The sequence below is a fragment of the Lepidochelys kempii genome, chromosome 10 (genome assembly GCF_965140285.1).
Source record: "Lepidochelys kempii isolate rLepKem1 chromosome 10, rLepKem1.hap1, whole genome shotgun sequence".
NCBI lineage: Eukaryota > Metazoa > Chordata > Testudines > Cheloniidae > Lepidochelys > Lepidochelys kempii.
In genome coordinates, this window is record NC_136389.1 from 77,266,055 (window position 1) to 77,284,289 (window position 18,235).

Below are 18,235 nucleotides of genomic sequence, written 5' to 3' on the forward strand. Positions count from 1 at the left end.
ATTTAATCAATCAACTTCAGCTTGGAGTTGGTGAGAATGAAAACACAGGTGGTGTCCAGTATTTTAGAGCAGCCATAACTTGATTAATGAGCGCAGATAAAAATGACATCAAAATGAAGTTAAGATTGCAAGTATGTATCTATAATAAAAAGGATAAAATACTTTAGAGCTGTTGTAATTATCCCCAAAACAAACATTACAAACCCAGGAAATTCAGAGTTAAGATTAAACAACAAGGTGTCCTTGTGGCACCTTAGAGACTAACAAATTTATTTGGCCATAAGCTTTTGTGGAATATAACCCACAGAGAAGGCCATAAAATAATCAGACAATTATGATTAATGCATAATAGTAGTTGGGATATCAGATTAGATTAAAATGATTTTTAAAACTTCAGATTTTTTGGTCATTTTTTTCCTTTATGGTACTATTCTCTATAAAGCAGTATCATAAAAGTATCCTGGGAAGGATCTGGATGTAAGAAAATGGCAGTGGGAAAACCAGGAGATTCTGCTACTGGTTTTGGATACTGCTGAGATCCCTTGGGTGTTCTACAGAGACAGTACTGTACAGTCCTTGCAATGTTTACCCCAGATATCGGCAACCTTTGGCCCATCACCTTTGGCCCCCTTTGGCCCATGGATTTGGAAATCCGCTGGCGGGCCTGGTTGTTTATCTGCGGCGTCTGCAGGTTTGGCCGATCGCAGCTCCCACTGGCTGCGGTTCGCCGTTCCAGGCCAATGGGGACTGCGGGAAGTAGCGTGGGCCGAGGGATGTGCTGGTCGCTGCTTCCAGCGGCCCCCATTGGCCTGGAATGGCGAACTGCAACCAGTGGACGCTGCGATTGGCCAAACCTGCAGATAAACAAACAGTCCCGGCCCACCAGCGGATTTCCCTGACGGGCCGCATGCCAAAGGTTGCTGATCCCTGGTTTACCCTATTGTATAAGTGACTAGTTCTTGTGTTTATAAGTCAATTAACGTAGAAATTATTTTTGGAGAGAAGATTTTCATAGGACAAGGCATATTCAAACCTGCTGAAATCAGTCAATTATTTGTATCGGTAGAAATGTTAGATTTAAAAGCAGAGTCTATAAACCTCCCAGTGGATAAAGTTACTTTAAATTATGCTACTTTCTGGAAGGTACCCACTCTATGAATGTGAAACACTTCCCACTATCACTCACATTTTCACCCATTCCTAACTACGTGCAAAGGCCAAGCATGGAAAATTTCAGTCTCAAAGGTGAAATCTGGTCTGGAAAGTTTGAACAAACTGTCTGCAATCATTTTTATTTCATCAGGGGTAAAAAAAATAATTCTCATTTTTAAACAATTTAGCTTTTTTTTTTTTTTTTTTTTTTTTAATATACAAGTAACACAATCTTTTAAAAAAAAATCCCTACATAAATGTTAGTCTCTAAGGTGCCACAAGTACTCCTCATTTTTTTTTTTTGCTGATACAGACTAACACAGCTACCACTCTGAAACCTAAATGTAGGGCCTCTCTAATTTTTCTGCATTCTACAATATCCTGAAAATTCTAAGCTTCCATTTAAAAAAAAAAAAAAAATTCTCTTTTTCAGTTGTGAAGTTAGTCATTGTAGCTAGGTAGAGTAACCTGCTAGAAAATTGGCACCTGCCAAACAGGAAATTCATCTTTCCACCCTTCTCAATTCATTAATATGTGAAAGTGATTGCCCAATTGGCAGTATTGAAAATTATAACATTAAGCAATTTAAATGCATTAACACAGCCATTAACAGTGAGATTAGTCAGTTAATCACAGGTAGTGCGTAAATGCAGAAAATACGTTCTAATAATAATGTTTACATTGCACATTTGCAATGCAAGCCAATTATCCATTTTTTCTAGTTATGTGTATTTTAATATACTAGTGGGCTATAAATTTTATATCATAATATATAGGGTGTTTATGCACCTGCATAAGCACCGATGTTGGAATTTTACTTCTGCATTGCACAATTTTGATTTTAAATGTAATGTTGCATTAACAAGTTTTCATTTAAATAGGGAATTTATATACTTGTTCAACTTTTCCTTTTTTTTGAAGAAAAAAGGAATGAACATTATGTTGTTTTAGGCATTAATCTTAAACTCTATTTTCAGTGACATTGTCAATTCCAATTTGGACCGATAAAACTGCTACGCTACCAGCTGATCAAACCTATAGTAAAGGCCAAAAAGTGAAACAATAATATAAATTAGCATTAAAATCATAGAGGTGGAGGAATGGGATATAATTTTTTGTTTGTACAGCACCTTGAACAATGGGGTCTGGTCCATGACTGAGGCTCCTAGGCACTGTGGTATTACAAAACACAGAACAGACGAACCTTGCTCCAAAGAATTTACATAGCTGTGCTTCTAAGTATTTGAGCCTGGAATTATCATTGCATCAGTATCAGTAATGCACTAACAATCTAGTTGGGTCTTAAAATGCTAGAATGGCATTAGGAAGAATTACATCTTACACTTCAAGTGAAAGTACTTTATTATGTCTTTATGTGAATAAATCAATTTATTGTTAAATTTGCTAATACCCAGTAACTCACCCTCACTCTGTCATACGTACCATGAATAAGTTTGGGACCATGAAACAACAGGTTGAGTTCTTAAATGCTGCTGCAGATTTGTCTTTTCAAAGTGTCAGTTGGCAGCCAGTTTAGCCTGCTTGGTCCAAAAGGAATGTATCTTTGAGCATGTACACTCTTCTTATGGAAACATTCCATCACATACTAGTGTGAAATCACTTCAAAATGTCAACAATAGCACTTCATTGCCTTATAGTGGATTCATGCTTTTATTGATTGTCTCAACAGTTTCAACAATGCAGCTGGGTTGTATGGGAAAAGGTTTCTTCTCTGTAACCTAGAAATTGCTTTTTGCAGTTCTTCCAAACATTTCACTGATTTGAGAAGCATTCTTTCCACAGGCACAGGGATATTTGGGGACATATTACATACCATGAGTGACGAGGGATTAGAACTTTTTTGTTTCAGGGGTAACACTTTAGGTTCAAGTGTATGGGGTTTGTCATCTGCATCTATACAAACAGTTTCCCTTATCTTTGTACTGCCTTGATTATTTGAAGGCATCTGCTTCATGTTTGCCAAACACTCCTTTCCAACTGACTCCAATTCAGAATCTTCTGAACTGTCATAATTAACAAGGCTTTGAAGGCAATCCAACGCAGATGTGTTATCGGTCCTTATCAATGAGTTAGACTTGTTGGGTTTTACAACTTGGTCATCACCTTGCTGTTCCATTGGCACAGAAGGCTTCTGGGAAGAAGCCAAAGATACCAGAGTGTGTTGTACTGGATCACGACAAGCATTTTCCAAACTCTCATCTGTCAGGCAGGTTTTTTCTTCTTGATGGGAAGAGGTGACAAAAGAAACACACACCCCTCTTTTAGACGCAATATCGAAGTGGTTAGATATGTTGACAAAATGATGCCAGTCTTCTCTAAGAAGTTTTAAATATCTTACAAAATACTCAAGGAAGCAGGTTTCTGATGAAATCAAAAAGTCAAGAAGAACTGTGGAATCAAATGCAATGCTTTTTAGGAAAAATAAAAAGATACAGTGAGGATTACAGCCGCTCTCATGTGTCAGGCAGATCCAGGTTTCGTCTTCTTCTGCTTCAATGCACAAGTTACCAGCATCATCATGCCATAACCTGAAAAGTTAGTCAAACACAGATTAAATGGAATGCAATAGAACAGTTATTTAAATACTGAATAATTTTCCATAAACATTCTTGCTTAACATTTTTAGTAATTTTAACTACAGAGGTAGAAGCAACGTATGAGAGATCAGCAGTAAACACACCAGATCCTACTATAGCTTAATATTAAAGGCAAGGCTTTCCAATCTATATATTGAACTCAGCAAAATTCAGTTGAGATCAGCAGCGGTGTTTGAGCTAGAGCCCCTGTTGGTATAAAATCAAGAGGGGACTGCTAGCACGGTGTTCCCTGTGAGGGCTCAACAGCTTTAGAATTTGCTACCCTCCTGAGCACGAATATCCTTAATGTCCTGGAGGTCATCAAATTAAGATAACTGACCACCAATGTTTCAGGTATCTTAAACTGTACTACTCCATTTAATATTTATAAGTTATGTCAAAGGTGCCTTGAGTATGTGAGTAGATATCCTTTTCACATTTTTGTAAATATACAAAAAATTAATAAAGGTTACTTCATTTACAAGATGCTATGCACCTTGAAAAAAGTTCTTTAGGCTCCTAAATCTATATTTAGGAGTTTAAGACCAGCATCTTCAATCCTGGATGCCTTAACATTTAACGATAGACACTACTAGCAATAATGCAATCAAACAAGTTTGAAATTACAAGTGATTCACCTAGCCAAGTTTCTTTTCATATATTTGGGCTGCATCTCCCCTGTACAGGAAATTGAATGAAAATGAAACAAAAGGGTTTGCATGATAAATTTATAATGCACAAGAACTCAAGACATTTTAGATATCAATATTGCCACTTTTCAGCAAGTTATGTGGATCCTGCCTAAGAAGCCATTACTGTAAAGCGTGATAACAGTTCACTTCAGCAGTCCTCAGATTAAACTTCCACTCATTCTTAAAGTTTAACATGAAACCCTTCTCCAAAAAAGTTGAGTGTTCACAAAAAACACTCAATCTTGTCTCTCAGTCAGCATCTGACCATCACTCAAAATCTGTGAAGGTAGGACTGAGCTCATAATAGAAAAAACACCATAAACCACCACTTACAGTCTGATCCAAAACCAATTAACATCAATGTAAGACTCCCAATGATTTCCAACTACTGTTGAAGTCAATCATCAGAGGGGTAGCCATGTTAGTCTGTATCCACAAAAACAACAAGGATTCTGGTGGCACCTTAATAAATCTGTTAGTCTTAAAGGTGCCACCGGATTCCTCTTTGTTTTTCAGGTCCTCCAAAGTAGTTCAATAAATCCATTAAAGATTGTTAAAAACATATTTTCTTGTGTTATTTCTTTATGTACTAGTAATATAAAAATACTGCTATTATGAATTGTATGAGCTCACCAAATAAAAGTTTAAATTTGTCTTCATGGGTCTAACAAAGAAATCAATATATATATATATATACACACACACACCAACCTATCAAACTTTAAATAAACTGTTAGCAATGATTTAGCAGCTTCCAGCATGTCATCATCTTGTTCTATAAAGACCATGGAAAGCCATTCACAAGGATGTACATTTGGATGAAAATGCCGAGAAGACTTCAGATGTTTCTTCAAGAAGATCAATAACTGGGACATGAAACTCTGCAAGTCTGCTAAAAATAGAGAGCATAACTGTGAAATTTTGCTTTCATTTTTCATATTAAAAAGCGAAACACACACTTCCTTAAATTAACAGTGGATAGGAATCCAGTTGTCCAAGCACAAATCCCTTAGCTCAACTGAATTAGCACTGCATTAACAAATGCCTTGCAGAATGATACTATTTATGGAGTCAAAAATCAAAGCAACTGGAAGTGGTTTGCAAAGAGCCATCAGCAAAATCATTTCACCCTAAATGCAACATAAAATAGTTACTTTTTGCACAAACATTGTATATATAAAAAAGTTAATATTGTAAGAATTTTTACAACTCTAATGCAAAACACAGATTTCACTGCTCAAGTGGAGGACAACTTCCAGAAGAGTTAGCATTGATGCAATTTAAAGACATATGAAAGTATATTATTTGAAGAATGGCTCTTGTCACTCCCTCCCACAGAAAAACCACATATAAGAGGTGGGTGTGGAGGGGGAAGAACCTTTCTGGTTGTGGGGTGAGATGGGGTCAGCTCTCTCTCTCTCTCTCTCTCAGGTTTACTGCAGAAAAAACAAGGAGATTACTGCTCCAAAGCCTGCTGGTCTCAGGAGAGCTGTAAAAAAAATCCAAGGCCATCTACATAGAAACTCTATGTTCCCACACTCGCCCTGGGGTCTCTGACTCATTTGGCTCTCTGACTGCATGTCTCCATTGGCCCTGGGCCTCCAGCAAATGCAATTGTAGAGAGAGAGATGAGATAGAATGATCTGATAAAGCCACCTTGCTGTAATTTATCCCACTTGGTCCCTCCCGTGCAAAGGAATAATCTGGTGCAGTGTTAAGACTAAGATCCCTATGGTCCAGTTTTTCAGCAACAACGAATTGCAGAATCAGGGCCTAAACTTCTGCAGGAAATAAAGGTATTAAACTGGTAATACAACCATAGCAAAATCTACTCTGACCATAAAACCTTCAAAGATGAGATAGCTTCTCATATGCATCCTGGTAGACTGCTGTAATTGAACAAAAATGCTCAGAAATACAAACCAAACCTTACCAGAAAATTATATTATTCATGGAGTTTATAAAATTTTCCTTCGAGTCTTCATTCTGGATTGCAACACCCCCTAATTTTAAATACTATCTCTACATTGCATGTCAGCAGCACCTGCATTGCCACATACACCCTGAGGATACAAGAGGAAACAGATTCTCCCAAGACTACCATGCCATTTTATTGCTGTGGCCAGCTCTTGAAAAACAACCCTATCTGTACCATATATACACCCTTCCTCAGATGAGAGATTTACCTCTGCAATATTCCACTGCATAGTAAAAAGATTACTCAAATCCAAATTTAGCGCCCTGACTTTCCAAACAAGTGCTCAGCATTTTAAAAAAATAATGGCAACTTAGATTATCAGAAGGCATTTCTTAGATCGTATTGGAAAAGCTCTATGGATTGAATGGTATAGCCTTGCCATTTGTCTGAATGGAAGCTAATTCTGTAGCAAGGTTTCTTACAACAACCTTTGTTGTAAAAAAGTACAATGTAGCTCACCCTAAAATTAGATTTTTAAAGGCTTGCCTTGCTTCTCAGCAAAAGAGTACGAACATTCAATCATCATACACGCTCAGGTACTTTTCAGACTGAAATCAGGGATCATTCTATCTCCTCCCCCTGGTCCCACAATAGAACTAGGACATCTGTAACTACTACCAAGGGTTAATTTAAAATTTAGCTAAAATTAAGCAATTTTAAGACTATAATATAGCAACCCCCCCTCAAAAAAACCCCAAACCCAAAAATATGATCACCCAACACCTGTGCCTAAATTGTATTCCTGACATTCAGTTTGCTTAAAATTAAGTGAAGTCATTACTTTAACATTTTAAGTGTTTTAATCTAGCTGATTGCACCCTTCATACCTTCTGTAGGCCAAGCTCATTGTACATCTCAGGGGTTCAGTGGATCCCTTAATTCCCCTCACAATCTTCCTGGGTGGCACCATTCCATGCCCCTCTTTTTCAGGGACTCATTGCAACTCCTGCCTGAATATTCCTTCTGCAGTGGTTCTGTGTGCACCCGATTCCCTTCTCCTCTCATACCAGGGTCCCTCATTTTCTTCACTATGCCTGTGGCTCTACGTGCACTCCCATTCCCACTTCCCCACCCCAAACAGCAGAGGCTCTGTGTATCACCGCTTCCTACTCCCCCACCTCAATGGCAAAGGCTGTGTGTGCTCCCTTCCCTGAGTCTGCCATTCTCCCCACCAGGCCAGGGTTTCTGTTCCTCAGTCATGCCCTGCTCCAACCATACATGGAGCTCCATTCTCTGCATCATGCCAGTGGCTATGTCTCTCTCCTTTCTCCCTCCCAAAGTATTTTTCTTCCCCCCCAGTAGAAAGGGAAGGGGTGGGAAGCTGGTTCCTCTCCCCCCTACCTAGAGCAGGCACTGAGGAGGCTGGATGTTGGGAAGGAAGAAAGGGATTCTCTTCTCTCCCTCTTGTTGCCCCCATGGCTCACAATTCATCCCAGGGATCCCAGCAGGAAGAGCAATTATTTCTCTTCTGTCACTCAGGGAGTCAACATATTACACTCTACTGGGAGGATGAGTAGGGGTACTACTCATATGCTGCAAAGTATTAACAGAGGTCATCAATAGATGACAGTAGCTCCATGTGTTCCTATGTTCCCTCTATCAATGTTCATTCAGGTTGTCCCCAGAGTCAACCTGGCCACTGATTCCTAGAAATTCCCTGAAAATCTGGAATTGATAGGATGTGGCATTCAGAAGTAGTTAAACATATACAGAGAAATGCTGTTCAGTTGTGTGTAAGACTTTGCAAGCTCAGCCAACAATCTTAAACTGCCTAAATCAACTATAAGCTTTAGAATGTATGCTACTTAATGAATTTAAATAGAACATTACCTTTTATTTCAGCTGCTTTAGTAGAGTTCTGGACCTTCATCTCTAAAGCTTTAAGTAAAACCAAACTCAAGGCTCTGAGGATTACTTGGTCAGGACCACTGTGGATGCCATCCTCAGGTTGAGCTTCACTGCCTCCAAAATAGCTGGCTTTTTCAGAAACAGGTATTTGATTCAGCCACCCCAAATTCACAGCTTGCAAGACAACATTAGCCAGTGCTAACATATCCTTATTCAAATAAGGATCCTGTAAGGATAAAGTGGGTAATGATCCACTTACGAAATCTTCACCAGCTTTATAAAGGATGCATTTTTTAAGGAGCATAATGGACTTCTTCTTGATTAAATAATGAACTGATGAATAAGTGAGGTCCAAGATGTAAGAAGTATTCAAAAATAAAATTCTTTGGCATTTGAAATGTGACTCTAGTTGGATTCTTGAGGTGACAAGAATGTCAAGAAACTCTATGAATTCGATCAAGTTGTTTGCAGCTTTTGAATATAATGAAGTACCTTGGCAGCCTTTACAATGATGAGACAAAATGGAATTGTAAAATCCTTCAAGTACAGTATCAAGAGGAGTGAAAACATTCTTCAGTATATCTATAATAAATAAAGTAATGTTAAGCAGAGTTTAAGTGGCGTTCCTAAAGTACAACTCAATTAACCAGATAATTTAAAACAATTTTTCACCACTGAAATAGCATCAACAAGGAGGAGATCATGATAATCTCTCAAATTCAGTGTGTACTGGAGGGCACTGTATTTTCATTTTTAATTTTTATTTCATTATGACAAAGTAAATAACTCATTGCCATTAGTATTTTAAACAGGTTGATTGCTCTGAAATCAGTAGCCTTCCTCCCCCTAGTGGACACTTGTATATTAATATAAAAAAATTTACAGTACCTGCTTTGTGCAAATCTTTATCTTTCAAAATGTCTCTAATAATAGCTCTAAGAATCCATAGACATTCTGCTACTTGATCACTCTTAGGGAATTCTGACAGAGTCTTCAAACAAAAAGTGAGCCACGTGACAATAAACGTGTTCTAAAAAATAAATTAAAAAATCATTCTGTATGCACAAAATGTGATGTGATATTACTTTTTTTGTTGTTGTGACTGTTGTGCATAGTAAGTTAACACACTGATACAACAATTTAAATGTTACATTTAAAAGGAGTATGTGTGGGGACGGACAAAGATACAGACAGAATATAGTCAAAAAGCACCTCTCTCTCCTTTACAAACATGAAACTGCACAATAGCCTTTTGGTAAGCAAAAATCCTCCTCATTTTACATATAGGAAAACCAAAGCCTGGTGAAGTTATGTGATTGATCCAAAGTCCCACAAAAGGACTATGGCAGAGGCAAGAACTGAACCCATAACTCCCCACATTTCTTGTTTCTAGAGGCAGGTAATAGCACAAGTGTGGGGAATGGTTTGCAAGAAAATACAGCCATTCAAACTCTATTTTGTACATGTGCATGTTATTTTCTTACTAGTGAATTAAGTAGTAACACATTAGACAAACTGAATTAATGGGCTTCATCGTTTTAAGACCCCGATGCAGGAAGTATTAAAAACAAATTTGTTTCTAAAAGATAATACCATCCAAAGAAATTGCAATAGGGCCTACAGTATGTGCCCACTAAGTAAACAGAGTAATTGTACCTGTGTCAGTCCCAGGATATTAGAGAGACAAGGTGGGTGAGGGAATATCTTTTATTGGACCAATTTCTGTTTGTCTCTCTCACCAACAGAAGTTAGTCCAATAAAAGATATTCCCTCACTCACCTTGTCTCAATAAGTAAACAGTAAGTTTTGGTAACTGGGACATTCAGACAACACAAAATGGAAAAGTATTCTATTAGTTATGAAAAGGTTGGTGCCTATTTTTATTTGCTGAAGGATTTAGATTTCAAATAAATGTAAATACAGTGAGATTTATAAAGTTCAGCAACGTGCACAATTAATATTCTACAATGCAAGCTGCCTAAAGGGAATATCTTTGTGACACAAAATAAAATTATTAAAAGCATTTTAAAACAAAAACCACAAGCTTGATGTATTTACATTAAAAGAAATATTCACGCTCACTTTCAGAACGTTGCTCCTGCCCACGTTTCTGACCTCACTTCTTCCTACACATTCTCCTGATCCCTGCCAGAGCCTCTAACTGCTCCCTTTGTCCACTCCATGCTCTCTTTGGGTAGGTCTATAGTGGCAATGGGAGCCAGTCTTCCAACCTGGGTAAACAGACTTGTGCTAGCAGCACTCCAACTAGTGCTCTAAAAATAGGAATTGTGGATGTTCCCGCTCAGGCAGAAGCTCAGGTTCTCAACCCCAGGGGGCTAAGTGGGCTTGAGAGCCCATGTTTCCAACCAGAGGTGGAATATCCACAATTGCTATTTTTAACACAGCTCTAGCTCTCTCCCAGTTGCAGTATAAACATACCCTTTCATGCCCCTCCTACCACACTTGAAGCATCTTCCCTTTCCTCCACCAAATCACTCCTCACCCAATACCTCCTCAAATATACCCCCTCAGTGTGGCTCGCTCCCACAACACTACCTCATGCTACTTTTACACTGTTTCTGAAAAAAAGAGTGTGCCCAGCATTGAGAAAGAGCAAGATTTTGAAGCAGGAGGCCACTGAGGGACATGCCCATGGCATGCTGCAAAGCAGTCATGCTAGCAACTACACAGATCCATTGTCTAAAATCCCTTTAGGAAGGATGGGGCACAGTAGACACAGGCATTGTAGATTTGAGGCTGCAGATGCAGGAAGGGAGAAGCTCTGTTACTACTCTATAGTCTGAGGGGCATGGAAGGATTCTGGCATCTCCCCCCACCAACAGGCACTGCACCTATTTAGGCAGGCTCTGCACTAGAGAGAAAATTTAACTGTTACACTGTCAAATTTTCAGTGACTGCTCTGTGTCATTTAACTATCGTAGAAGGTCAGCTATAGTTAGATGGAATAACTGTAAGGAAAACTGGAAGGAATGTATCCACCAAGTAGTCATGTTTACTTTGATAGCTTACATACAAATTCAAAGTCCACCCAGGAACCTGACACACTCACCTCTTTCTTTAGTTGGAAATACACAAGGGAGGCTATACTTTTTGAAGCCATGTGAGACAACAGCTTATCAGAACTATTGCATAGACAAATCTGCAGATATGTTTAAAAAAAAAAATCTGTAAGTTACACTCACTTTTTACTGTGTGTTATGAAAAGTTTTGAAAATATTTATAAAAGCTTACTAATTTTGAAACAATTTTTGTCTCTTTCAGAAGAATTGTAATTATATCAAGGTACTTCTGTCTTATGCTGAATTCAGTTTCCTGGGACTGTACTTTGGCAATCATCATCTTGATCAAGGTTAACTGGAGCAGTATCATTTCCCGTGAACAGAACATTGAAGAGTTCGTGTTTGCAAAGCTACCAGATTTATCATCTGTCACAAGGGCAAGAGCATCTGAAACAGCAGAGTCCTGATGGCTCCAAGTGCCCCAGTTAGGAGATTCTAGGCATATTTGATTATGTGACTCATTAACTCTTGTGGATGAATCTTGTGGTGAAACATGCAGATTGAGGAAAAAGGCATAATCATGGCTGTCCTTTGTTAAAGGAGTGCCTATCAGCACATCTCTATGCAGCTCCTGGAGAGGAGACAGATCTCCCATTTTGGGGGAAAAATTATATTTTGGAGACTGTCTTATGCCTTCACTTATTACTTGTGGGCATTATGGGTCACTTCTTAAATTACTTCTGTCCAATTAAAGAAATGGATTTGTAGCTTTATAGAGGCATTTCTTCTAGGGTATCTAGGAAAAAAGTAATGAGATTAAATCATTTTTGCGATTAAATTTAATAGATTAGCAGAATGATACAGCTGAACTTGGATCTTTTACTGAGCATCATAGCTAAAATGAAACTACTGTTAAAAACATCATTTTAAAGAAACAATCGACGAATGTGCATTCAGCACACTATTTCTTAAATAGCAAGGATGATAACTGACATCTTTATCCAAACTCTTTATCCAAACATCCCAAAGCACAAACCCTGTTATACCACAAATCCAGGAATCCTGCCAACCTCTGAAATGAAGCCATTTGGATGGAGTCATGAGGGATTGGGTGCATAGCAATACTTCTGAAATGGGATAGAAAGTGAAAAATATTGTGACCATTTAAACGTCAGAGGAATTTTAGGCAGGCAGAGTGAAGTTACAGAGTCAATGTGACCAGACCATGCAAAAATCCATGCCATTCTGAATGATCAAGACCTCAGTTTAAAGTCTCACGTGAAAAAGCTCCAGTGACAAACAGTGCCTTCTATCATCATGTTGGGGCACTGATTCGGACTTGAGAGAACAGTGCCATCTACTACACTACCAGCACCCTTTCCTACAACATCCTGGGTTTCGCCAGCAATGAATAAGTTTTTTTTTATTTTAAAAAAGAACTGAGTAAAGATACATAGCCAATATGTCTTGATGTTTGTCCACCGGAGAAAATGTATACAATCTTCTTTTCAAAACTTGTATTCCATGGATGTTCAACCATAGCTTGTTCTAACTAAACACATACAAATTTGCATTTTCTTTTATGGCTACAGACATCCCAACAACTGATCTACTTCCCTTTTAAAGCAAATTCACTGTACCGAGTTTTAAACTGCTTGGTTGGTGGACGAGCAAAACTCAGAAAAGGAAAACAATGTATCCACATTGGATTTTAACTAAAGAAAATAAGGCCCCAATTCTGTAAATGGATCCAGGTGAGCAGACCCTTGAACCAGTACAGAGTCCCAGTGAAGTCAGTGGAACTATACATCAGCATCAAGATCTGCCTGCATAAATGCGTTAGCAGAATGAAGGCTTCAAACTTAAGTTTATTAAAAGTACTTGCTGATAACTGTGCAATTTTTTGCAGGATTGGCACCAAAATATTTTTAAATGGCCAAACATTAAAAGCATTACCAAAGAGTTGTATTGAAAACAAGCTAACTTAACTGTTCTTATTATGTAGATTCTTCTGGAGTTCAGAGATATTAGTGAGGGCAGGATTCAAGTGCTCGTCGGAACTGATGAAGGCAAAAAGAGGAAGGCAGGCTATCAGAAGACACATTTTGATCTGAAACACAAAAAAAGAGAACATTGGGGAAACACTATTCTGATTCTACAGAACAATATAAAACACTGGTTTCTTACATCTGGCTTCTCATTCTTTTTTACATAGCCCCCCTAAGGTGAGTCTGAAGAGGGTAGGGTTAAAGATTTTCACCCACAAGAATCCTTAAGGATCACTCTTTAAAAAATGGAAATTAATGACCAAATACCGCACTCTGTTGCATGTGAGCTCTATGGAAGTAATACGCACATACTGAAAAGTGGAACGTGGCCCTTGCTTTAATAAACAGAATAAAACAAAGCTTGTGTAACTGCATTAGTTAACATCTACACTTTCAAAAGTCACGGTCTCTAATTCTGGGTGCCAAACTCCTGACACCATCAGCCTGATTTCTAGAGGTGCTGAGCACCCTCCAACTGAAGTCAATAGAAACTCCAGGTGCTCACTACTTCAGAAGATAAGGTTCTTCTTAGTGTCTGCAACCAAGACACTCAAAATAAGAAGCTACTTAAGAAGCTGGGTCTAAGAATCTGTGAACAACCCTAAATATACATAAAAGTCCTTGCCAGAAAGGCCATACAAATACTGCAACCACATGCAGAAAGACTGACTTTGTTATCAAAGTTTACACTTTAAATAGCATCACAATTATTTAGTACAGTTTACAGAGAGAAGTTACTATGAATTTAAGTATCATTCTTCAGTTTCAAGTGTGAGCCTCTATCTAGGTACTTACACAGCTCCATCACCATACAAGTGCCTTGACAGATAGATCTCCATAACAGAAAACTAAAAAGACACACTTAAGATCATAGCAGTTTCTCTTTGCATACTATTATCTTTAGGTGACAGTTACAACTCATCACACACCCCAGAGGCACTTCTTTAGTACTTTTCTAGTTTCTATTAACTCTCTCTACAGAATCGCCCTCTTATAGGAACTTTTCCCCCAGCATGCCTTTTTGTGGCTGGGCCTTAACATTTGGCAGAACTAAACAAGCGCAGTCCCAGAGTGGTCATATTGTAACTAGCTGCATTTCTTTTTCCAGCTGGTAAGTACTTATAGTCCCTTTCTTATTCATGAAAAGATAGCACATTGTCATAGTATGATTCCCAGCACATCTATCAATTATACTTGCAAGCAGTAGCAAACAGAAACATAGAGTTTACATATTTTTAGTTTCTGCTTATTTTAACTAGGAGAAAGAGTAAAAGTATACAAAATGTTAGACTGTAGCACCCAGCATATATATAGTACTTTTTAGCTGAAGATCTCGAAGTACTTTCCAAAGGTAGAGAATATTCCCATTTTTTATATGTGAAAACTAAGGTATAGATAGAGACATTCCAAGGCTGTCCAAGAAAGCTAGTGACAGATTGAGGAATATAACCCAAGTCTCCTGACTACCGTAACTAGACCATATTTCCTCTGAGGCAGAATCTAAAATTGGAATTGGAAGATAAGACATTATCCACAATGAACTATAAAAATTGTGGTAGCACGCATGTTTTTTTACACTGACATCCGTGTATTTTTGAGAATATCTTTCCACTGCACTTGTGACAGTTGACCTGCAGATTTTAGAACCTTACAATGTTCCTCAACCAAATCTGTCAAGCTGAGGCAGGGACCGCTATCAGTTCACAAAGCCTGCACTTTAAATATTAAGAATAAATCTGATACTTCAGGCTATAAATTTCTCCTTCATTTGCAGAATATACTTTGAATTCTACTTGAGGTAGAAATTTATGATCTGAAACCTCGTAAAAAAAATTTGGAAATCACCCTGTGAATATTTTATACAACTCTGAGTTTGATCTCTACCTAAACCAATACATGAAATAAAATTATTTCAACACATTTACTAATTTACTCAGGACCAAACTGAATTACTGTCCGAGATGTTAAATGAATGGATCCCTTGTGCACCAATTTATACAATACAGTGAGGCTGTTAGTGCGAAATAAATTTAGAACTCCTCTAGGACAAACATGATGAAATTGTACCTTTGCAACATGATAGTGCTTGTGCTTTCCCTGACCATATGTCATATTTATACAGCACCATTAATTTACACAGCACTTTACCAAAGATTGATAAGACATGTCACTTGCTTCAAAGACCTCAGTCTAAAACAGATTAAACCAACATAGGATACCAAGTCAGGAAAAAGGGAGAGAGTGGTTGTCATTACAAAATGAGACATGGTTGCTTTAAGAGATGGGTTTTAATAAGTGCATTTGAAAGAGCAAAGAGATGCCAGAGGACAACAGAAATATTTTTTCAGCCACAGTAAGCCACCATGGCAGAGGACACAAAGCTAAAAGAGGGGGAATAAGAAACAGCAGTATGATAGCAGGGATATGTAAGGAATAATGTACTTTAATTGTATTTAATACTATGGCAGCGCCTGGAAACCAATCCAAAGCAGGATCCAGAATAAGAGACAATCCCTGTCCTAAAGAACTTGCAATGTGAATAGACAAGACAGACAAAAGGTTGAGAGAAAAGGGATATAGCATACATGGAGAGTGAATAACGTGATGGTTGTCAAACATCATCTTATTGCCATGACTGTTTTGGTTTGACCTAAATAAAAATTGCAGGGATTGGTAAATAAGGATTACCTAAATAGAAAGTAAGGGAGAAGAGACACGAAGCATGGAGGACAGTTGATTTGAGGCCAACAAGTTTTGAGGAACACCATAAACCACATAAGTCAATGGCTAATCAATGACTCCACAATATCCCTAAAATGGAATTATAAAGTCTGTATTTGTTTTCAGGGTGGAGTACTTCAGCTAACATAGTATATACAGAAACCCATCACTCACTTGATAACCACAGATGTTGAAACAGGTGTTTTTTATCAAATTACATTATCTTCTACATTCTCAGACTGCATTTTAAGTCACAAGTGATATTTTTTGGTTACAGTGGACATGTATTTTTTGATTACAGTTAGCATGTCATGACTCACATAGGATACAATTAGCTAAGGAAGCCTGTGTTTCTCACAATCATGATGAAAGAAAAGTCCTGTTAAATCATTATCTTTGTTTTGTCCTTCATTGGAGCATGATCATATTAAATACTATTGCATGAAAAAGTTTTTCTCCTTACTGCTATCTTCCCAAACAGAAAACAATGGAGGATTCAGCTATGATGCAGGAAATATGGGGCATGACCATGCTCAAGTTTCACTGAAAGGCTCTGGTTCCTGTCAAGGAGTCATGGCAGATCCACACACCACAGAATATAGATGAACTATACTCTGGCTCTCTGAAATTTATAATTGGCTGGAGAATTGTGTTTCAGCGTATAGGCTTGCCTTTAAAACACTGTTAAATTTCCAGCCTCTGTGTGGGAATAAATATTTCCAATGTAAATCACAGTTCGTCCTGCCTGCCTGTGCAGTCTCCAACAACTGTGAGGTGTGAACCATCAGTTATCTTCATTGTCCGCAGTGTTGTTGTAGATGGGCTGATCCCCAAATATGGAACATATGGCGGGTGAGGTAATATCTTTTATTGGACCAACTTCTGTTGGTGAACAAGACAAGCTTTCAAGCTGGTTTCCCATACCTGAAAAACACCTCTGCCTAAACTATGAAGCTTGTCTGTTTCACCAACAGAAGTTGGTCCCACAAACAACATTACCTCATCCACCTTCTGTCTCCTAATTACAACCATCTAGAACGTCAACACTTAACTTTTTCACTGCTGGCCATTATAGTAGCAATACCCAAGCTAATGTCCTTGCTGAACAGAGCAGTAATCACTGGAGTACAGCGGGGAACAGAACCACGCAGGTGACGAATGAGGCATTCATACTCCCACCCCAAAACGTGCAGTCATCGACTATGCCACATGGTTTCAGAGTAGCAGCCGTGTTAGTCTGTATCTGCAAAAAGAAAAGGAGGACTTGTGGCACCTTAAGAGATAACAAATTTAATATTTTACTCCACACGGCTAAATTCCGTGCCTTGCATAATGACAGGTTTCGGAGTAGCAGCCGCGTTAAAGTCGGTCTCTGCAAAAAGAAAAGGAGGACTTGTGGCACCTTAGAGACTACCAAATGCCACAAGGGGATGGGAAAGAGCAGAGCCTCCCCGCCCCCCCCCACTCCCACCAGATGTCAAGGACCCCACACTTTTGCCCTGACTTTTTTTTTTATAAACCTGTTACTACTGGGAGCCAAGAGCCCTAGGAAGGAGAGCTCTTTCCTCGCCTCCTCTGCATTGCGCCTGGAGCAGCCGGGTGCACAGGGGCGGCCTCCCCGCCCCTCGATTACAAACGTGCTGTGCCAGATCAGCCCCTGCAACGCTCCGAAATGCTCCTCCTCGGCCGGCGGCCCTCACCATCCGCCCCGCCTCCGGGCTTCCCTCACCCCCACCTGGCCTCGTCGCCCTCCTCAGCCCCTTGCTCTCTCGGACCAGCCTCCTCCTCACTCCGCCGCCATGACCCAGCCTCCCCCCACCCGCCCGAGTCCACACGCCTCCGCCCAGTCCCCTCCTCCTCCTCCTCCGCCGGCCGGCCGGCCGCCCTCCCTCACCGAGCCGCCCAAGGTCCCGCTCTGCAGCCGTCGCCGCCAGGCCCAGCCGCGGCGCGTACGAATCCCCCCGGTCCCGCTCGCCCGCCTTGCCCCGCCCACCCAGCGCTGCTAGGCAACCCCCTCGCTTTACCCGCCCCTGGAGACGGGGCGCGGCAGGGCCCACTTCTCCCAGGACAAACTCGAGCGCAACCAATCCTTGCCGGGAGCTGCCGCAAAGCCCCACCAAGCTTTACGGCATTGGGAGGGGAGATGGGCGGAGTCGCCCAAACCCCGCCACCCAACCCG

General features: G+C 39.5%; 1 protein-coding gene across 5 annotated transcripts; it reads right to left on the bottom strand.

The window, feature by feature from the left end:
* Window positions 1-1,865: 1,865 nt before the first annotated feature.
* LINS1 (lines homolog 1) lies at window positions 1,866-18,178 on the bottom strand. 5 transcript variants are annotated; one of them, XM_073304282.2, is made up of 10 exons: window positions 17,951-18,037; window positions 17,109-17,299; window positions 13,277-13,397; window positions 12,334-12,414; window positions 11,520-12,083; window positions 11,338-11,427; window positions 9,156-9,297; window positions 8,250-8,849; window positions 5,153-5,333; window positions 1,866-3,701 (listed from the first exon to the last, which is right to left on the bottom strand). In XM_073304282.2, the coding sequence occupies exons 5-10, from the start codon at window positions 11,940-11,942 to the stop codon at window positions 2,816-2,818; spliced, it is 2,322 nt and encodes a 773-aa protein (XP_073160383.1). In that variant the 5' UTR covers window positions 11,943-12,083; window positions 12,334-12,414; window positions 13,277-13,397; window positions 17,109-17,299; window positions 17,951-18,037; the 3' UTR covers window positions 1,866-2,815. The 5 variants fall into 5 exon arrangements, with proteins under 5 accessions (XP_073160383.1, XP_073160384.1, XP_073160386.1 ...); XM_073304283.2 differs by lacking the exons at window positions 12,334-12,414; window positions 17,951-18,037 and adding an exon at window positions 18,081-18,178; XM_073304285.2 differs by lacking the exon at window positions 12,334-12,414 and having other exon boundaries at window positions 5,153-5,330.
* Between the last annotated feature and the right edge of the window lie 57 nt (window positions 18,179-18,235).

Coding starts and splice junctions, on each gene's coding strand:
- LINS1 (XM_073304283.2), bottom strand. CDS start 11,942: ATGGGAGATCTGTCTCCTCTCCAGGAGCTGCATAGAGATGTGCTGATA. Junction 11,428..11,519: donor CAAAAATTGTTTCAAAATTA/GTAAGCTTTTAT, acceptor ACATATCTGCAG/ATTTGTCTATGCAATAGTTC. Junction 9,298..11,337: donor ATTTCCAACTAAAGAAAGAG/GTGAGTGTGTCA, acceptor TTTATTTTTTAG/AACACGTTTATTGTCACGTG.